This window comes from Arvicola amphibius, chromosome 4, assembly GCF_903992535.2.
Source record: "Arvicola amphibius chromosome 4, mArvAmp1.2, whole genome shotgun sequence".
Classification (NCBI taxonomy): Eukaryota; Metazoa; Chordata; class Mammalia; order Rodentia; family Cricetidae; genus Arvicola; species Arvicola amphibius.
In genome coordinates, this window is record NC_052050.1 from 23,869,438 (window position 1) to 23,891,359 (window position 21,922).

A 21,922-nucleotide genomic window follows, 5' to 3' on the forward strand; every position below is an offset into this window, starting at 1 on the left:
GAAGGCCAGTTACCTGTCTTACTGCATCCTGACCTGCAGCACGGTGCACAGGCTGCATGTGAGTTAGGTACCCAGAAGGTCATTTCTCCAGGGGATCAGGGCTGCATTGCTCCTGCTGGGTTCCTGGCCTTTCCTGAAGGTTTCCTGTCTTCAGAAGCTTCCTGTTACTCCTCTTCACCCCTTCAGACTTCAGATATCACCTTTTTCTTCAGGTCTTCATTGGCCTTTGATACCTTTCATCATGTTGGTCTGGAGTTAAAATGGTGCATTAGCTGTGAATGCACGTGTCTCTGCAAAAGCCACTTACCCTCTCATGAGTCGGTTGGTTTACTTCTGCCTGGAAAGGAGAAGCCCTTTTCTTTTAAAGGAACTGGTTTGTTTTGTTAAGAAAGGCGTTTGAACTCAGTGTTGTCACGGGAGTCCCTGGGTAAGACAGACAGCTGCTAATTTCTGTGGAAGAAAAGAGGGTAGAAACCTTTGGGCCGGACAGGGTGGAACTAGTGAGGAAAGACAGAAATCTGGGGTTTCAGTGGATGATAACCTCGTTCCAAGGGTCTGGGATGAGGGAATAGGTACTCTCTGAAGGAACACGAAACAGGAGGGCCGCCCTGCCAGTGTTTGTGTGCCCCTTAGAAACCACACGTTCGCGGAGCTCACCAGGAAGAATAGTAGCAGAGATGGGAACTCTGTATTTACTCCTCTGAGAAACCGCCAGCTCTTCCCCAGAGTGGCTAGTCCATTGTACTTTTCCACCAGCAGCGTGTGATGTCATTGCTCCAGATCCTTGTCAACACTTGTTACTGTCTTTTTTAGCACAGGCATCCTAGTGGGTGTGAACTAGTATTTCATTATGATTTTGATTTGCATTTCTCTGGGAACTAATGATGTTAAGCATCCTTCCATATGCGCTGGCCATTGTTTACTTTCACTGGAGAATGTCTATTAAATCCTTCGTGCATTTAAAAACAAATTGTGCTTATTTATTTATTTATCTATCTATTTTGCAGTCCTAGAATATGGTTATGAATCCAGAGACTTGTATATGTTAGACAGGGAAGCACTTTTTTTAAAAACTTTAATAACCTCACATCAGGCTTCTGAAGAAAGAGAACCTTCAAGAAGGGCTAGCAACCCATCAGGAGCAATGCAGCCCTCATCCCCCTGGCTCAAGCTGGCCCCAAACTCTCTTTGTAGCCCAGGATGACCTTGAACTTCTGAACTTCCTGCCTGCACCTTCTGAGTGCTAGATTTACACACATGTATCATTACTCTCAGTTTTATGCAGGGCTGGGTACCAAAACCAGGACCATGTACAAGCTAGGCAAGTACTCTGCCAACTGAGTTATACCCTTAGCCTCTTTCCATTTTTCTTCTTTTTTTTTTTTTTTTTTTTTTTTATTTTTTTTTTTTAGGTTTTTCGAGACAGAGTTTCTCTGTGGCTTTGGAGCCTGTCCTGGAACTAGCTCTTGTAGCCCAGGCTGGCCTCGAACTCACAGAGATCCACCTGCCTCTGCCTCCCGAGTGCTGGGATTAAAGGCGTGCGCCACCACCGCCCGGCTTCCATTTTTCTTCTTATTATTTTAAATGGGATCTCACTTAGTTGCACAGGGTGACCTAAACTTCCTCTGTGTTCCAGGCAGGCCTTGGATTTGCAGTCTTCCTACGTAGCTGGGGTTATTTTCTTTTGAGCCAGGATCTCACTGTGTGGCATGTAACCTGCCTGCTTCTTCCTCTCCGTTGCGGAAGCGTGAACCACTGTGCCCAGCCTTGCTTCTTACTCAGCCTGTTTAGCCTCTGCATTATTTATGCTCATGGCTCGTGGAATTAATCATGTGGATAATCCAAAAGCCATTTCTGTGAGGAGATGCGACAGACTTGCCTCCCAATGCGGTGTGCTGAGCCTGGCATTCAGATGGGTCTGTGTTCCGTGATGCTCTTGATGCTGCAGGAGAAGAGACAGGTTCTGGACTGTGCAGACGGGAAAGCAAGTGCGCCTCTTCTGGACCGTGCCTGCTATAAAACTTTAAGTTCCCTTTGTCTACCGAGTAAAGCTTCTTTTTCCCTTTCTGCTACTTGGGGCTTCACACTCTGGCCATAGCCTCGGCAGCTAACCCTCCCTTCCTCCAGATGGGCAAATACTGGCACTTACAGTGGTCTTGCTTGTCTCTCCCTTATCCTCAGACCCCAACTCCCTCGTTTTTTCTGCTCATCCATCCCTCAGCTCAACATTTATCAAGCAACTTTTTAGTTCCAGTCACACGCTAAGGGTTCTCAGCCAAGCAGAGAAATCGACATGTAAAGAAATAATTATTACTGCCAGGTGGTGGTGGCGCTCAGGAGGCAGAGGCAGGTGGATCTCTGTGAGTTCAAGGCCAGCCTGGACTGGCTCCATAGTTACTGGGAAATCCTGTCATGAAACCCCCCCTCAAAAAAAAAAAGAAAAGAAAAGAAAAGAAAGAAAGAAAGGCGATTACTTACCCTGGCCTGTGAGATGGCCTAGCAGGTAAAGGTGTCTGCTGCCAAACCTGACCATATGCGTTCAATCCCTAGGACTCACATGGTGGAGGAAAGGGGAAAAACGGCCCCCATTCGTTGTCCTCTAACCTACACACATGCGCCTTGGCACTCATGATAAACAATAAATAAGTAAATGCGATTTTAAAAGTTACCCTAAATGTGACACTTAGCTCGTGAAGACGCACAGAGGAATGGGTAATTAATTAAACCTGGGGGAAGCAGGGAGCCTTTCGGGATATGGCTGACTTTTAGCCAGATCTTGGATTATTCTGGTGGTCTTTATCCTTTCCGTTCTTTTTACTTAGCCTTTTGTTTTACCAAAACAGAGTTTCTCTGTGTAGCCCTGGCTGTCCTGGAACTAGCTCTGTAGACCATGCCAGCCTTGAACTCACAGAAACCCCACACTGCCCCAGCCTCCCAAATGCTGGGATTAAAAGCACGCGCCAGCGTGCCCGGCAACTTTTCATTCTTACCTCCCTTCCTTACTATTTGAACTGGGCAGTGGCCCCACCAATGACTTTCCTGCACATCCAGGCACACATGTAATAATTGAGGAGAAAACACACATGCACACACACACACACACACGCACACACACACACGCGAGTGCTTGCACATTTACTGCTCCAGAAACACGTGCGTTATTTCAAACCTGAGGCTTGGTGCTCACTATGCCCCCACCACTTGGAATTCCCTTCCTCTGGCTTGTTTTGGAGAATGACCCTAAACCTTACCCAGATGCATTTCTCTGCCCCTGGCTCCAGCAGGCAGACCTCACTTTCCCACTCGCGGGCAGAGCCGCCCCTTAGTCTGGCTTTTTGTTTTTTCCATCTCCCTTTATATTCCGCGCAGTTCCAGCGCTCATCACATTGCTTCTGTTACTTGTCTGTCTTCCCAGCCAAATGGAAAGATGTCTTTGTGTTTGTATATCCCGGGCTCTGGCCTCAAGTCAATGGAGTAGAAGTTTGGCAGAGACTAAGCCAGACCAGGAAAGGTATTGAATGCTAGGCTAAGGAGTTACAGCTTTGCCCTGAGTTGATGAGGAGTCATGGAAGGTTTTGTTTTGTTTTGTTGTTTGTTTGTTTGTTTTTTGTTTTTGAGATAGGGTTTCTCTGTGTTAACTCTAGCTGTCCTAGAACTTGCTCTGTAGACCAGACTAGCTTTGAACTCACAGAGATCTGCCTGCCTCTGCTTCCTGAGTGCTGAGATTAAAGGTGTTTTTCACCACCCCCTGGCAGCCATGAAAGATTTAAAAAAAAATTAACTCCATCTTACATCTTGTTCCTTCTTTTCTTTTTTATTAGAAAATTTATGTTTCATTTTACATACCAACTCCAGTTCTCCCTCCTTCCCCTTCTCCTGCCCCCTACCTACCCCCCTTCCCATCCCTCTCCACTCCTCAGAGTGCTTAAGGCCTTCTTTGGGGAGTCAACAAAGTTTGGCATACCATCTTGAGGCAGGACCAAGTTCCCCTCACCCCCATATCAAGGCTGAGCAAAGTATCCCACCATAGGGAGTGGGCTTCAAAAAGCCAGTTTGTGCACCTGGGATAGGTCCTGGTGCCACTGCCAGGCTCCCTTCCCCAAACAGATCAAGCCACGTAACTGTCACCCATCATAATAAAAAAAAATTTTAAACAGAGATGTGATGTAATCTTATTGTAGGCTCTTCCAGTGTGGAATATTCTTGGCAGTGCTGGGAGAGGCTTAGGTGCTCCGTCTCTAGCCTGATGTGTCAGGGCCAGAGAGCTACCTTCAGAACCTTTGCTCATTCTCTTTGAAGGTGTTCACACTTAATCGTGTACTCTCTGGGAGTCCCTGTGTTGGGTTAGTTTCATGTCCCCAAGAGCATAGTGTCTTGTCTCTTTTGTGTATACAATATCCCCCTAGCTACCTTTCTCCTGACACACACACACACACACACACACACACACACACACACACACATAAATATATCTAACATGGAAAAAATCATATAGTGGCTATTTTGATAAGTACTGTTCAATTGAAATTGAATAAAGCTCTCTAGGGATGTAAAATTTAGTACAACTAAGTGGGGGTTCTTACTTTTTTTTTTTTTTTTTTTTTTTGGTTTTTTGAGACAGGGTTTCCCTGTAGTTTCTAGAGCCTGTCCTGGAACTAGCTCTTGTAGACCAGGCTGGCCTCGAACTCAGAGATCCGCCTGCCTCTGCCTCCCGAGTGCTGGGATTAAAGGCGTGTGCCACCACCGCCGGGCTGGGTTCTTACTTCTGATCCCTAGAGTGAATTACCACCTGTATATGTGGCTCCGTGGAAGCAAAGGTGAGATCTAGATTGTTCGCCATTTTTTTAGCTGCGTTTAAAAGTTCTGTTACAAGGTTGTATACTTGATAACGAGGATGAAATTGGAACCCAGAGCTTGCCAGTGTACAGCCATTTAAACTTTCTTACAATAAGAGTTCCAGGAAGGGCCCGAGAGGTGGCTCAGGAGTTAGGCGCTTGCTTGCTGCTTTTCCAGAGCACTAGAGTTTGGTTCCTAGCTTCTGTGTCTGGTAGCTCACGGCTCCTATAACTCCAGCTAAAGAAGTGTGGGCTGCTCTTGCAGGGGACCCCGGGTCTGCTTTCTATTTCCAACCCTGGAGATGAGTAGCTCCATCCCCAGAGGATCTGACACCCTCTTCTAGCCCCCTCAGGAACCTGCACTCGTGTACCTATCTATACACAGACATACACATACATGCATAAAATAAAGCTTTTTTTAAAAAGGATTCAGAGAATTAATGAGTAAAGTATTTCCTAGTAGGTCCTGTTAAAATAATTCAGCCTGGTCCTATTAGAATAATCAGTCATGGTTAATAGACAGTCTTTTCAAGTTCTGGAAGTATCAAGCCCTGGCCTTAGCACTAAGTTTGTGTCTTAGACTAATCCAGAATCAGCTTGTAGCAGTGTCTATAATGTTTGGGAGTAAACATATTCTCCGAGCCACGGAAATGTTCTTCCTAATGGAGGGATGAACCGGAAAAGCCAGAAGTGAAGTTTGGTATGTGCATGCCGGTGATCTGAGCACGGGAGAAACAGAGGCAGTAGGGTCACGTGTTCGAGGCCAGCATGCTCTACACATCAGATGCCAGACCAGCCTGGTCTGCATAGGAAGGCACTGTCTCAGAAAAGAAAAGTCAGAATTGCTTAAGAGCCCCGCACTCCGTTTTCTGTAGTGCCCTTTGTTTTACGGGTTTCCTTTTGTTTTGAGATCGAGCCTAACCACCTTGCAGGCCTAAATGGCCCAGACCTGGCTTTGTAGACCAGGCTGGCCTCCAACTCAAACAGATCTACCTGCCTCTGTTTCCCAAGTGTGGGAATTAAAGGCAGGCCTGCTTGCTCCTTTGTTTTTAATGTTCGTGGTCTCCCTGTCTGATTCACTCTCCTGCCTTTGCCTTCTTGCTGCCAGGATCCAGGCATGCCCACCACACCCACTCTTACTTATTTTTCAGACAGAATCCTTCTGTGCATCCCAGGCTGGCCTTAAACTTGAGGTCCTCCTGCTTCAGCCTCCCAAGTGTCTAGTTCTCTTTTAACTTTGAGAGTGAGGCTTGAAACACCAGGAAAAGGATGTGGGATAGCCACCATGAATTAATTGTCTCTGATGGCAGGAAAACCAGGAAATGGGCTGGTTTCCGCTGTAGGCACAGATTAGATGGTCATGTTCTCTTGTGAGCGAGCACCCTTGCAGGGCAACTGTGCTTTTGATTGCTGGGAGGTGTAGCCAAGAAAGGTCATCACAGAAGGAGATGGTGGGAATTGTAAAACTCTTTATCAAGGAAAACTGGGCCTACAATAAAGCACAAATTTTTAATGTGCAGTTTACTGACTTCTGAACAAAAAAGGATATGTTCATGTGACCAAACAACAGGCTTTTTAGGAGGGGAGGGAATGAGGGATTTGTGACAGGGTTTCTCTATGTTAACAGCTCTGGCTGTCCTGGAACTTGCTTCATAGACCAGACTGGCCTGGAACTCACAGAGATCCAGTTTTGTTTTGGGTTTTTTTTTGTTTGTTTTTTATATTTACTTTTTATTTATTCTGCAGTGCTAGGGATCGAAACCAGGACCTTGTGTATGCTGGTCAGGTGCTCTGCCATTGAGTTACATGACTAGCCTTTTGCCTTGCTTTGTTTTAGATAGGGTCTCATGTAGCTCAGTTGGCTTTGCACTCTTGATTTTTCTCTTCCCAAATGCTAGGATTACTGACATGTGCCGCCACTCCTGGTCTTCGATGATTTTCACCGCCCTGGAACATGCTGTTGCTGCTTTTTGGGTTGTTTAGTTGGTTATTTGGAGACAGGGTCTTTCTTTGTAGCCCAGACTGTCCTGAAACTTGCTATGTAGATCAGACTGGCCTTGAACTCATAGAGTTTCCACCTCCCTCTGCCTCCAGAGTGCTGGGGTGCTTATATAGGTGTGTGCTACCATGCCTGAGAAGGAACATGTTTCTTATGTCCATTTCCTCTTGGCAATTCCCAGCCTACCCAGGCTGAAGTGTGTGATTTCTCACGTAGATGGAGTTACTTGGCATGTGCTTCTGTGTCAGTTCCAGTCAAGGCTTTGCCAGCCATGGGTTGAATACTCCCCCCCCCCCCCCCGCACACACACTCACTCCATCTTCCTCAGTTTACCTGTAAGTGCAACGGGCTTTTCACCAACTCTGGGAAAATGGCTCACCAGCCAATTAACTTGAAACTTACTCCATCATCTGACATTTGTAAGTAAAAGAAGATTTAGACTATAAAAGGAGAAGCAAATTAAATGCCAGCTCCCCATTTGTACTCCTGATGGAGTCCTAATGACTATAGGTTATCCCCTTCCTGCCACATGGGGCCTCCTGTAGATAACAGAGGTTCTGCAAAGACAGTATCTGGGAGACACAGGCTGTGCCCCTCACCCCCAGTCCATTAAGTCATGACTAAGGTTTCCGCAGTAAATCCTGAATGCATTAGATGCATTAGCGGCCACTGGGTTGAGGGTCAAATGTCAAATGCTCTGCTGTGGTAGAGGAGGACATCTGTGGCTAATTAGACCACTAATTGGCTAAACAGGATGGGGAAGTGCAGGATCTGCCCTCAGCTCTGCACCAATGAGGAGCCGGCCCCTGTCCAGGCCTCTAGGGGTGGGTGTGTGTGTGTGTGTGTGTGTGTGTGTGTAAGTTGTGTCTCCCTGGCTCCCCATCCAGGCCTCTATTTCCTGGGGTGGAATGTGTGTGTGTGGGGGGTGGGTCTCCTTGGCTCCCCGTTCAAACCTCTATTATCTGAATGTGGTGTGTATATGTGTGCATGGATGTGTTGTGTCTCCCTGACTCCCTGTTCAGACCTCTGTTATCTGGAGGTTGGGTGTGTGTGTGTTGTGTCTCCCTGACTCCCGTCCAGGCCTCTATTACCTGGAGGTTGTGTGTGTGTGTGTGTGTGTTTGACACTGAGAAGGCTTGTTTGCAGTAGGGGCAAGGTTTCTCCCCAACAATTTAGCATAAGCAGGTTGTTGCATGGTGAACTGGTCTTGCTTTCGTCAGGAAGGTCAGAGTGAGCCAGGGCCAAGTGTCTAACTCCTCAGCTTACTAATCTTTTTTTCTGAGACAGGTTCTTACTATGTAGCCTTGGCTAGCCTAGAACTCTATGTAGATCAGGCTGGCATTGAATTGAGGCTGCCTCTTGAGTACTGAGATTAAAGGCGTGCAACACATACCACAATCCCTTTCATTTTAACCATTTTTCTCTGGAGATAGAAATTACACCCACAAAGATCCACCCATTTTTTTTCTAGCCATGAGCTAATGTCTTGAGTGGTCCTCAGTTTGTATTAAGATAACCAAAGGCTTCATTTAGTATGCACTGAGGTTGTAGGGCATTCATTCATTAATGCATTTATTACAGTTGACAAATATTTATTGAATAACTCTCAGGTCAAGTAAGGGTGCCATCATGGAGTTTCCAGAGGTCCACTAGGTGATCTCTGCTAGCACACAATCAGTGGCCTGGCATGTGGAAAGTCCTGGAGTTGACCTCCAACACTAGAGAGAAAAGAAAGATCAGTCATGGCCTTGCCTAGCTGAAGTCCAGCAGGCCATGAGGTTTAGCAGCATTAACCACAATATTTGGGAGGCTTGGGGAATCAAGGAAAGCTTCATGGAACGTGTGCCCAGCTAACTCAGTCAGTAGAGTATGAGACTCTTACCTCAGGATCGTGGGTTCTAGCCCCAGCTGGGCACCATTGTGTAGACTGTTCTTTCGTTTTCTGGCTGCCCAGACCCGAATAACCACATAAGATCTATATTAATTACAACACTGTTTGGCCAATGGATTAGGCAAGTTCCTAGCTAGCTCTTACATCTTAAATTAACCCATTTCTACTAATCTGTGCATTTCCATAAGGCTGTGGCTTACCAGCCAGGGTCTGGTGTCCTTCTTTGGGAGCTACATGGCTTCTGCCTGATTCCACCTTTTTTCTTCTCTGTCTCTGCTTGGATTTCTTTGCTATATTCTGCCTTTTTCATAGGCCAAAGCAGCTTCTTTATTAACTAGTGGTAATAAAACATTTACAGCAGACAAAGAGGAATCCCACATCGAACTCCACCTTGTTAGGCAGAGGAGACTCTCAACAGGTGGAGATGTGGCTGGGAATGGATTACTCCGAAGAAGAGCAGAAGTCAGACAGGGAGAGAACCTGGAGGGGGGATACATTCCGGGTTGCACATCCCTGTCTCTAAGGCTGTGGCCTCCTCTTTAAGACCCTCGCTTTGGCCTTGCTTTGCAGATCAATGAGCTGAGCAATGTCCCTGTCCCTGTCATGCTAATGCCAGATGACTTCAAAGCTTACAGCAAGATCAAGGTGGACAATCATCTCTTCAATAAGTAAGTAGGCTCCTGGGGGCAGGGTTCGGTTTTGTGGACAGCCTTTTATTTCCTTGAAGCACCTGACATGTGTCCCAAGTACACTTGTTGGCAGAGTTGACAAACAGGCCTGGAAGATGCATTTAAAACGTGATTTCCCCCACGCAGTGTCATCTTCCTACAACAGCTACCGCCAGGGTCCCTTGGGACATGTAGCTGGGCCGCAGGTGATTCACCCAGGACCAGCTCTGGAGAAGGGAGCTCTGGGAGCTGAGGTAGCTAGTGTACCCATCTTCATCTCCGCTGCCAGGCATGCCCCTGCTCCACCTGTGTGTAAGCCACAGGCTGAGCTTGGTGCTCAAGGTCACTTCCCAAAATAAACTCTTCTCTCTTTTGATTTTGTGGCCTTTCGGCCTCCAGACCAATGTCTAGAAGTTGTCTCAGGTCACTTCTGGAGACCTTCAAGTCGTCAGCTCTTATCTGCGTAGTCCTGGCTGGCATGGGGCTCACTGTGAAGACCAAGCTAGCCTTGAACATCAGTGAACTGCCTCTGCCCCCTCGATATATATATATATGCATGTATATACCGATATGCTGGCTTAGCCCAGGCTGGTGTGACTCACAGTGTAGACAAGGTTGACCTCAAACTTCTGGCAGTCCTCCTGCCTCAACCTCCTGAGGTACAGATGTCACACATCTGCCTTCCAAGCTTTGCTTGTTCTTGCTGCTGCTGCTGCTTTGAGACAGCATCTCATGTAGCGTAGTCTGATCTCAGTCCCTGCCTCGAGCTTTTGACAGTCCACTCACCTCTACCTCCAGGGCTGGAGTTACGGTGTTCACCCCCGCTGCTGGCTTCTAAGCCTTTTTTGTAGCCTTACTTTTACATTTCACCACGGGCCACACCAGAAACCATGAGGCACTCCCGCTGTGCTCCATTCTGCATGGTCCCCCTGGGTCCTGCTGTCCATTGTCCTTAGTCTCCACCACCTCTCCAGCTGCACAGCCACCCCACCACACCATTTCCAGACTGTCAGCCCTGAGGACAAGCTTGGTTTTCAGAACAGCTTCTAGTGGTCTTTCTCTGCCACAGTAGGCGAGAGCATCTCGTTCTGGAAGCCATTGGTCTTCAGAACGGCCACCTCCCAAGTGGCCTCCTAAGCAATGGTAGGTAGCCGTTAGCTCAAGATGGTACAGTTTGAGAGGTTTGGGCTCCAGGGGCAGACATCACACACATCCTATTATTCCAGGTCTCTGGTCTCACTCACGCCTTGGTCCAGACAGAACACTGAGCTCTTAAACTTTTCTTTCCTCTCCGCTTTGGCTCATTTCAATAATCCCAGATGTAATGTCTATCAGGCAACAGTGCTGTCCTAGATGTGTCGAGAGGCTTCAGGAGGAGTCATTTGTTTTGGTTTTCAGGAAGTCTGCATCCTGGAATAGCCAGAGGGCCTCAGTCTAGAAGGGAGCCCCCTGACAGAGTTACCATAAAGGAAGAGATGGGGAGAGCCCTAATTTCTAGACCATTTTCTCTCTTTTTAGGAGTCTGGGATGACTAAGGAGTGGCGTGGCTTTGTAAAGGTGTAGTCCCAGGGCTGGGTCTGTAACTCAATGGTAGAACACTTGCCTTGCATGTGTGGGACCCTGGGCTTGATTCCCAGTACCACAAAACCCACAAACAACCCAAAAAACAGGTTCCTCATCAGCTGACTCAAGACCTCTTCAGTACAAACCAAGCTTGTTTGGCTGAGGTATCTCACGCGATGCCCAAGCTGTTCTGGAACTTAACTAGGTAGCCCATGTTGGCCTGATGCTCTCAGTGTCCCTCTGCCTCAGTCTCCTGAATGCTGGCCCCACAGGTGAGCTCTTGGCTCACGCCAGCTTCACCTTCATCTGTGGACATGCAGCAGGCAGGGCGTCTTGGACATGAGCATCTCCAGGATGTTCCCATGGCAGGCTCCCAGAGAAGAATGGCCTCTGGATGAGGACAATCCTCCTAGACGGTTATTCTTGACCCAGCATGCTGTGAGAAGGGGCACACTCTGGGTCTCACTGCCCAGTGGATACGCTTTTCTTTGTCAATTTTAAGGACTGCGTACAAAAACAAAACAAAACAAAGAAAGTCATACATATTCTAAGTGTGAAGTTTGATGAAATCTTACAGAGATGGGGTGTAAAGCTCCACCCAGCCAGAATCACTTACAGTGTTTGTTGAAAATGCAGAGTTTGCAGCTCCAGAGTTTCTATGGGTCACACTTTGAAGGGCTCTGGTGTCACTCAGGCTGAGTAAGGGCAGCTCACCAAGCCTGTATCTACTTTCCCCAGGGAAAACCTCCCCAGCCGCTTCAAGTTCAAGGAGTACTGCCCTATGGTGTTCCGAAACCTCAGGGAGAGGTTTGGGATTGATGACCAGGATTACCAGGTATGGGGCTGTCTGGGCACAGCCGGAGGGTTCAGGGATGAGGGGGTTAGGAAGTCACAAGACAGGCAGGGGGCAGAGTGTCAGTGGTCCCTGAGCATCTCCCTGTTCAAGCTCACTCCAGTGCTAGCAGACAAGGCCAGTGGGGCAGTGGAGCTTCTGAGGGGGCCTAAGGCTCTTGTTCTGGGGAGGAAGGGGGTTGTGTAGGGAGCAAGCAGTGAGGCCTGTTACAGCAGATAAAACAGATTGGGAAAAAGACACCTAGGGTCGTGCAACCTACTGCCAAGTATGAGCAAGCGAGCGTCACCTGAACATGTCTGCTGTCCTCGTGGTGGGAGGAGGTAGGCATGCCAGAGTGACTGCGCTCTCCAGAGCATGATCCTGTCACAGAAGGCCAGCAGCTTCTGACTGAGTGGCCATGGCTCCTCACCTTCTCTGCCTTGCACTCCGATCCCTTCTTTCCTGGCACACAACCTGCTAGAGAAGGTGGAAGAGATTGTCTTTGCCCTTAAGCAGTAGGACCGTGGCTGACTCTTTCCTTCCTCTGTGCTGATACCACAGTGAGATCAAAAACAAATGCCAAAGCCCAGAAGCATTTTGTAAACCTTGGAGATTTCCAAGGAGTGGACCGAGTCTGGAGACAGTGCCTCCTTCCCCTCAGACCCCCTTCCTCTCCCCCTCCCCCACCCCCCCTCAGCTCTGGAGGGCTTGCAGGCCGACAGGAGTGCTCTGATGAGGAAAGGAAGAGTGGAGGCCAGCCTTAAGCACCCAGGAATGTCCATGACCAAGATGTCCTGAGGTTTCTTCAGCCCCTCTGCTGGGGCTAAACCCTGAACCAAGTCTTAACCTGAATGTAGTCCGCTTTTCTGAACCGGTCTTGCCATTTTTGCCACCCTGTGTTACATGGCTCTGTTTTTACTACACGGGTTGTTTGCTGTCCCTGGGCCCTCTCACCGTGTCTTCTCTCTATCCACATCGTGCCTCTGACAGCCCCGCGGGCACATGACTCTGCTCAAGCCTGCTGTTCCAGGACGGAGCGTCTTGGGGTGCTGCTAGACACAAGGCAACAGAGCTGTGGATCTCTACCTGGCTCGCTGCTGCAGGGCTAGGCAGGGAGAAAGGAGACTCATTTATAAAGCCTGTCCACTTTTTTGGGATTGGGGACTCATAGGGTGTTCCTTAACTTAGCACCATTACTGCAGAATGTCCAGCGTGTCATATTGCCCCTATGAAAGCAGTGCTGGTCCTCCACGGTTCTTTTGTTCGTTTTTTGTTGTTGTTGTTGTTGTTTTGTTTTGTTTGTTGTTTTTTGGTTTTTGGTTTTTTTTTTTTTTTTTTGTTGTTGTTGGTTTTTTTTTTTTTTTTTTTTTTTTGGTTTTTCGAGACAGGGTTTCTCTGCAGCTTTAGAGCCTGTCCTGGAGCTAGCTCTTGTAGATCCGCCTGCCTCTGTCTCCCAAGTGCTGAGATTAAAGATGTGTGCCACCATGCCTGGCCTCTTTTTTTTTTTAATGTGTCTGTCTGTGTGTATGTGTCTATCTGTCTGTCTGTCTGTCTGTCTGTGAGTGTGGGTACCCATGGAGGTCAGAGGCATTGGATTCTCCTCAAGTAGGAGTTACAGTTGAGTGCTGGGGGTCAAACTCCAGTTTCCTGCGAGGCCGGCATGCTCTTCAGACTGCCAAGCCACCTCTCCAGCCCCTCCAGAGGGTTCTGTGAGGTTGTATTAAGTGTCCAAGTATGGCTTCATAAGATTGTCAAAGAATATTCCTGCCAGCAGGTCCCAGTGGGTGTATTTTCAGGAACCTGGGCAGCAGGGATCTCCCCTTGCCTTTACCTCCCAAAGTCCACACACTCTTGTCTGCTCACCTGCCCCACCCTCTTTGGACTTCTCTGTCTGGACCATAATGGGGCCCTGGTCTTGAGGAGGACCAGAGACAGAGCCACAGAGGCTCCTAGGACGGCCTTCCAGCCTACACAGATGAGCAAGGTCTATACCCAGGAGGCATGGGGAGAGAGAGAAGATCAACTTCTCCTTAGGTGTTTTCAGGCGATGGGATCAACACACAGAAAAGTGCATGGTTACATAGAAAAGTACCCATTGCTTCCCGTGATGGGCCTTCTGACTCTCCTATGCTTTGTTATCCGCAAAACTCAGGCAGTTGGTCCTCTTGGTTTGTCTCCCTGTGTTCCAAGTAGGGAAACTTAAATGGCTCACTTGAGGCCACACTGCTTGTGAGGGTCAAGACTGGAACTCGGTCCCCTCCCAGTGAGGCAGTTCTAGCTTTTAGAGCAGCTCTCTGGGTCAGAACAGAGTGTCATACACACAGCCTACTCTGAGGTCAAGGGTAGGAGCAGCTCTTATCATTGGGAGAGAAATTTTTGAGAGGTCTATAAGTACTCCAAGTGAAAGGGGGTTAGGGGAGGTCCACCCTGAGGACCTCTGTCGGGACGCTTGTTGGTCTTTAAGCGATTCAGTCTGTAGGAAAAGATTCAGAGTTGTGGTCAGAATCTTAGGGATGGAGAGGTAGGGTGCTCGCCCAGCATGTGCAGGCCCCGGGTTCACCTCTTAGCCCTGTGGGAAAGAAAAGGGAAAAAATACCACTTTCCTCATCAAAATCAATGGCTTTCATTTTGCCTCCTCAGAACTCAGTGACCCGCAGTGCCCCCATCAACAGTGACAGCCAAGGCAGGTGTGGCACCCGTTTTCTGACCACCTATGACCGGCGTTTTGTCATCAAGACGGTGTCGAGTGAGGACGTGGCCGAGATGCACAACATCTTAAAGAAATACCACCAGGTATGGTGAGTCCCAGCCTGGGCTGCGGAGGACGGGTCAGGAGAGAGAAAGAGAGCACTCCAGTGGGGCTTGGCCAGGAGGGCCTGCTCCACCCGGCCATGGCAGCTGCTTCCTCATGCCTTAGTTCCTTTTCTCATCGCTGTGGCAGAATAACTGACAGAAACAGTCTCAAGGATAGAAGATCCGGGGCCTGTGAGGTGGCTCAGTGGTAAGAGTGTTTGCCATCGAGCCTGATGGATCATTTACTTTTCTGTTGCTGTGGTAATCACCAGGACCAAGGCTCCTTATAGAAGACTTAATCTGGGCTTACAGTTCCAGATGGTTAGCGTTCATGATGGTAGAGTCGAGGTGGCAGGCTTGGCAGCTGGAGCAGCAGGAAGCCGAGAGAACAGACTGGGAATGGTGTGTAGCTTTGAAACCTCATAGCCCACCTACAGTGACATACTTCCTTTAGCAAGGCCATACCCCATAAACCTACCCAAATGTGTGACCAACTGAGGCCCATGTATGCGAACCTTTGAGCCTGTGAGGGACAGTCTCGTCCAGACCACCACGCCCGACGGCAGGAGTTCAGTCTCCACAGGCTGTCTGCTGCCTTCCACAAGCGTGCAGTGCCACACGAATAAGTCAGGAAGATGTAATAATCAACCACAAGATGGGCATGGTAGCGCATGCCTTTAATCCCAGCACTCAGGAGACATAGGCGGGCGGATCTCTGTGAATTCAAGGCCAGCCAGGGCTGTTTTACAGAGAAACCCTGTATCAGAGAAACAAAACAGAAATAGAAAGGAGGAGGAAGGATGTGTTTGTGGTTTCGGAGAGCTCGGTCCCTTGTCTGCACTTGGGCAGAGCAGCAGAGCGCTGGAAGTGTGTATTGAGGACAGCTGCTTGCTTCTTACTTCAGACAGGCTGGAAGGAAGAAAAGGACATGCAGGAAGTGGGCAGAGCAGGACTCAGCTCCTGAGGACAGCCCCTAGTTACATACTTTCTCCAGCTGTCCCCATCTCCACCTTTCCCACTTGTCATAATGTCATCAGTCGATTAAATCATTCCTTAGATCCCCTCTCCCCCCCATTGGCTCTGGAATATCACCTATAGCCCCAGAGGTATGTTGTACTAATCTCTTAGGTACTGTTGTTGTTGTTGTTTTGGTTTTTCAAGATAGGCTTACTCTGTGTAACAGCTCTAGCTGTCCTGGAACCCGGCTCTGTAGACCAGGTTGGCCTCGAACCCCAGAGATCTACCTGCCTCTGCCTCCCGAGTGCTGGAGTTAAAGGTGTGCGCCACGTAGGTGTTTTTTTAAAAATTAATGTAAGTTTAGGTGTATGGGTATTTTGTGCGTGCGTGCGCGCGTGTGTGTATGTGTGTGTGTGTGCGTGTGTGTGTGTGTGTGTGTGTGTGTTGTGTGTACCATATGAGTGCCTGGTGCTCAGAGAGGCCAGAAAGGTGTCAGAACCCTTGTTGTGAGCCATGTGTGTTCTGGGAAACTAATCAGGTTCTCTGGAAGAGCAGCCAGCTCTCTTAACCATCTCTCTAGTTCCCTCTTAGGTGCTACTTACAGTGGTTTGGTTTTTGGGTTTGGAGTTTTGTTTTGTTTTTTTTTCTGAGATAGGGTTTCTCTGTGTAGCCCTGGCTGTCCTAGAACTCCCTCTGTAGACTAGATCTGGCCTCAAACTCACAGAGATCCTCCTGCCTTTGTCTCACAAGGACTGGGATTACAGGCGTGCACCACTATGCTGCTTCTTAATCCTGTTCAGTTACAATCAAGGTTAACCAGTATGCCTGGTAACCAGGCAGTGGGAAATGATAACAGGAATTTGCAGTCTCTGACGTGACAGCAGAAGCCCTCTACTACTCAGCATCCTTGTGAGAAATTTTTTTAATTATTTATTTATTATGTATACAACATTCTGCTTCAATATATACTCACACACCAGAAGAGGGCACCAGATCTGATCTGATCTGAAGATGGTTGTGAGCCATCATGTGGTTGCTGGGAATTGAACTCACGACCTCTGGAAGAGCACTCAGTACTCTTAACCACTGAGCCATCTCTCCAGCCCCAAGTCCTGGATTTTAAATCCGCGGTATAGTCAGCATCGGGGTCATTAGGTCATATGGCCGTTTAGCTGTTCTCATGTCCTCTAGAAGGACAGCCAGGGCTCTTACACTTAGTTCTCTCTCCAGCCCCTCCAGAGAGCCTCTTGTCAAAACCACTAGTCTGAAAGTAGAATCTGGGAGCATCTTGGTCTGGGAGAGTCCTCGTCATCCCAGGTGCTTTCCTGCCCCTTAGCCTTCCCTCTCTTCCTGCTTTCCGTTCCAGTTCACAGTGGAGTGTCACGGCAATACCCTCCTGCCACAGTTCCTGGGCATGTACCGCCTCACTGTGGACGGCGTGGAGACCTACATGGTGGTCACCAGGAATGTGTTCAGTCATCGGCTCACTGTACATCGCAAATACGACCTCAAGGTAACGGGCTCCGGGTTCCTGTGCGTCCACTGCTCACTCTGAGGCCAGGAGAGGCTGCTCTCCCAGCTTCATGTATTGGGAAGGCTGGTGCACGCATGTCAGCGAGATATACGACACTAGAGTTGATGTGTAGACCAAAGGCTGTTTGAAGTCAAGGTGATAGTAATGAAGAGATTACTTAAGCCCTAGGTAGGCCATATGTGTGTGGCAGTTGGTGCTCCTCAGTTCCTGTCTGTGGGATGTGCACTCCGAGGGCAGCGGAGTGGGGACAGGCTGTGCTGCTGCATACACTCTGGCTTTTGTCCAAGAGCCACGAAGTGACAGCACAAATGCATTTCTAGGCACTGGAAGGATGCACTTAAGGCTGTGAACCGGGGTACTCTGTCCTTGAAGCAGGCTTCCTGACTTCTGTCACCTCGCATTGCGGTCCCTTCCCTCTGCTGCAGCCTCAGTCATTCCCTTTGTGTCCCCAGAGCCCTGCTCCTCCCCCTAGCCAGGAGGGATTTCCCCACACCTCCTCTTTCTCCTAACTAAACACTTCTTGCTTCCCAGCCAGAAGTAGGCCCAGCCACTGCTGCCCTCCAGTCCTGGCCCAGTCCTGTGTTTCATGCTTGGAGTATCTCCTCCCTCTACTACTCAGCATCCTTGTGAGAAATGATTTGGCCACTGCTATAAGGAACTGAGGTCTCCGGGGGCAGGGCATTCTCGTTTACTGAGCATCTGCCATGTCTTTTAGTCATAGCTCAAGAAATGGCTGCACTCTAGTGGGCCGGGGCTGCCTTCCGGCTCCTCTAAGATACCAGCCCGTCTACGTCTACTTGCTTGCTCACTGTGTCTAGTGTCTCACATACATTGGCTTGTTTGAAAGAGTTTGCCTCAGGGACCAGGGTAAGGGCTAAGTGGGTCAAGCATGAAGACCGAAGTTCAATCCCCACTTCCCAAGTGAAAGCCAAGTGTGGGGTTGTTCACTTCCGATCCCAGGAAGCAGAAACAGGAGGGTCACTGGGGCTTGCTTGCCGGCCAGCCCAGCTAACTCTATGAACTCCAATTCAGTGAGAGACACTGAATTGTCCAAAAGAAACAAAAAAACCAAACCAAAACAAAAAGGCAGAGATCCCAACACTGGGGAGGCAGAGGCAGGCTAGCATGGTCTACACAGCAAGTTCCAGGGCAGCCAGGGTACATAGAGAAACCCTGTCTCAAAAAGCCAAAACAAGCAAAGAAACAAAAAAAGCAGAAAACACTCTGGCCCCTAACACATGTGCGTGTGTGTTGCACTTCCATTTGCACACATGTGTATCTGCAGAAGGCGTTTGCCTCAGCAGGATTTCTGATGGCTTTTGTCCTTCCAGGGTTCTACTGTTGCCCGAGAAGCCAGCGACAAGGAAAAGGTATGTTGGCGCTGAGCAGGGGTGAAGGGTCGCTTGCAATCGGTTACACCTTCTGTTGGTCATCTGCCACCTGCCCTCTGTGACCCCCCCCAGCCCAGCTCCCAAGCATGCAGTCCGTCACCATGAAGGGTTCTGTGTCCTTCGGCACCTGCCTGTCCTTGGTATAAGCAGCATTTTACTTCTTCCTTTGCTGGGTTCTTTGTGGTTCTGCTGGGATGAAGAAAGGTTTGTAGGCCATCGTCCAGCCTGAGTCGGTTAATAGCTCCCTGCGGCTCAGCAGGAGCAGATCCTTCTTGCTCCGTCCTCATTGTCTAATCCACGCCATGTTTGCTGCCACTGCCTGTCTCATGCCTGAGTCTGTCGGCTCCTGTGCTGTCCTGGGCTGAGCATCTTGTGCTAAAGACCCTTCCCTTCTTTGCACGCTGCTGCCATCCTGCCCGGGCGAGCGAGTCAGCCTGCCTGACCTGACTGTGCTGTTGTTCTCCCAGGCCAAGGACTTGCCAACATTCAAAGATAATGACTTCCTCAATGAAGGGCAGAAGCTGCACGTGGGAGAAGAGAGTAAGAAGAACTTCCTGGAAAAACTGAAGCGAGACGTTGAGGTACTACCTCACTGTTGCCTGCATCCTCTTCCCAGATCAGGGCCTGCTTTAACCTTCAGCAAATGGACCACATTGTTCCCAGGAGTCCATTGGACGGGTGGTGGGGTGAGCAGTCAGTGGTGCTGGCGGAGGCGCACCTCCAGCATGTACAGATGGGCACTCCACGGGGGTGTGACTGTATCAGTTCCTTTTCTGTGACAAAAGCCCATGAGGCAACTTTTAGAAGAACACATTTAATTGGTTTACGGTTTCAGAGGGTGGGAGTCCATCATGGGCTAGAACAGCTGAGAGCCCACATCTAACCACAAGCAGGAGGCAGAGAGCACTGGTGGCAATGGCCCAGGTCTTCTGAAACCCCAAAGCCTACTTCAGTGACACACCTCCTCATGAGGCCACACCTCCCAGTCCTTCCCAAACGGTTCCAGCAACTGGGGACCAAGCATTCAAACACATGGGCCCATGGGGCGTTCTCATTCTAAGCTCCACACATACCATTTTACCAGCGGGGCATTTGTGAGCTGGTGTGGCTTCCTGTCTTTATGAGTCATCTCACACATGGGGCTAGCATCAGAGATGCTGGGAAGCCAAGCAGACTCCCTGAGTCCCCAGGGGAGGGTCCAGAATTCTTCCCCGCTCCACACGGCTCCTTTTGACTTTAGGTGAAGAGTGATGGGCTGGGCTGGAGCTGCCTTTTGCTTCAGTTGTTTTATTTTTTTGATTTTTTTTTCCGAGACAGGGTTTCTCTGTGTAGTAGCCTTGGCTGCCCTGGAACTAGCTCTGTAGACCAGGCTGGCCTTGAACTCACAAAGATCTGCCTGCCTCTGGGGATTAAAGGCGTGCGCCACCACCACTCATCACAGCCAGTGCTCTTAACTGCTGAGCCAGTTCTTTAGCTGAGCCCGTGTGTTAAATACATTTTTAAAAATTCTTTTTTGTTTTGAGACAGTCTCTTTTTTTGGTGTGGCGGGGGCAGGGGGAGTTTGAGACGGGGTCCCTCTATGCAGCCCTGGCTATCCTTGAATTCACATAGAGCTGTGCTTCTGTGCCTGTGCTTCTGCCTCCAGATTGCTGGAGGAAAGAAATTGTGCGTGACCACACCCAGCTGATAAAAACAATTCTGAATCCCAGCTTGCTCCATTGGCTTGAGATTTGTGGTCTGAGATAGACCACTGGCCAGCACCAGTCTCTCCACAGTGTGGCATCTTCCTCCAGCAGTGAGCTCTTTGACCTTAACCCTCCATCCTGTGCCTGTGGAGCTCCACTTCCTCATGCAGCCACAGCCTTGTGTCTGCCCTCAGGGAATCCTCTCGCCCCACTGCCCGCCTTATACCTCCTTGTCCTGCTGAGTGATTGCCTGCCCTTAAACACCATTCTCATGGTAGAGACAACAGCGGCTTACTCCCGCTACACTTTTGAAGCCTGTGTAGAAGTGAATGGAAAGGGTTGCTTTCTTTCCTTCTGGATGCCACCGCGGCATCCCGTATAACCGCTTCCTTCCATCTTCCTGTTCTCCCCCTCCATAGTTCCTTGCCCAGCTAAAGATCATGGACTACAGTCTACTGGTGGGCATCCATGATGTAGACCGGGCAGAGCAGGAGGAGATGGAGGTGGAAGAGCGAGCAGAGGACGAGGAATGCGAGAACGACGGGGTGGGCGTGGGTGGTAGCCTTCTCTGCTCCTACGGCACGCCTCCAGATAGCCCCGGCAACCTCCTCAGCTTCCCCCGGTTCTTTGGACCAGGCGAGTTCGACCCCTCTGTTGACGTCTATGCCATGAAAAGCCATGAAAGTAAGTAGGAGCTTGTGCCACTCTGCCCAGCCAGCCCTGAGTGCTTCCACTCACTGTTGGGGTTTGGGGTGTCTGCCTCCAGGCTTCTGGAACCTGGGTTTTGTTTTTCTCTCTCAGGTTCGTGTCATCTCTCTGGCTGTCTTGGGTAATAAGACCTAGTTCCTAGGAAGGACAGGCCTTTTTGTATTGCAGCTTTGGTCCCACGGAGTAGCTGAAGGTCGAAGGAGATGGGACTATAGGGGATCCCTTGCTTTCCTGACTCCAAATGACCGAGAAATTCTGAACCTTGGGTTCTTCAGGGGTTATGGGTGCTTCAGCCTTTATCTGTTGTCTTCTTTGTCCAGGTGCCCCGAAGAAAGAGGTCTATTTCATGGCCATCATCGATATCCTCACACCGTATGATGCTAAGAAGAAAGCCGCACATGCTGCCAAAACAGTGAAGCACGGGGTGAGTTCAGTCTCCTTCCAGGCCCAGCCCAGTGGAAAGCATCCGCACCCTCCTCAGAGCACCTTCTTCCCAACAGAGAGGAAGAGCAGCCTGACTGCCTGCCCCCCGTGCTCCCTCCTGTCTCCCGTGCTCCCTCCTGCCTCCCCTGTGCTCCCTCCTGCCTCCCCTGTGCTCCCTCCTGCCTCCCCTGTGCTCCCTCCTGCCTCCCCTGTGCTCCCTCCTGCCTCCCCTGTGCTCCCTCCTGCCTCCCCTGTGCTCTCTCCTGCCTCCCCTGTGCTCCCTCCTGCCTCCCCTGTGCTCCCTATTGCCTGCCTTGTGCTCCATTCCCTGCCTAGCCAGGTAATAAACAACTTGTTTTTCCCTGGAGTTGTCTGGCCTTTGGGCCCAAGCTGCCAGTTCCTTTTCCCCGGGGCGGCCGGGCATGTTGTGCATCTTGTTAGATACCAAGAATAGCTCTGTTTCCATGCTCACACTGCTCCCCACAGGCCAGTTCACGGGCTGGTAGCTGCTACTCTCCACACCTGGTCCTCACAGAGACCAAGGCCTTTGTTTCTACTGCTTCCGTGGTCCATCAGTCAGAGAGCTCTGACGTGACACATGAGCCACTTCCTGAGGTGGCCTGTGGTCAGGCTCATGGCCTCA

At 49.6% G+C, this 21,922-nt stretch overlaps 1 protein-coding gene across 1 annotated transcript in view; it reads left to right on the plus strand.

Annotated features, from left to right (window-relative positions):
- Positions 1-21,922, plus strand: part of Pip4k2b (phosphatidylinositol-5-phosphate 4-kinase type 2 beta) — a 28,524-nt gene that overhangs the window by 2,429 nt on the left and 4,173 nt on the right. The window contains exons 2-9 of the mRNA XM_038328166.1: positions 9,296-9,393; positions 11,695-11,791; positions 14,429-14,581; positions 16,905-17,051; positions 18,404-18,442; positions 18,931-19,044; positions 20,568-20,832; positions 21,177-21,280. Coding sequence (XP_038184094.1) covers positions 9,296-9,393; positions 11,695-11,791; positions 14,429-14,581; positions 16,905-17,051; positions 18,404-18,442; positions 18,931-19,044; positions 20,568-20,832; positions 21,177-21,280 — 1,017 coding nt within the window. The remainder of the gene's footprint in view (positions 1-9,295; positions 9,394-11,694; positions 11,792-14,428; positions 14,582-16,904; positions 17,052-18,403; positions 18,443-18,930; positions 19,045-20,567; positions 20,833-21,176; positions 21,281-21,922) is intronic.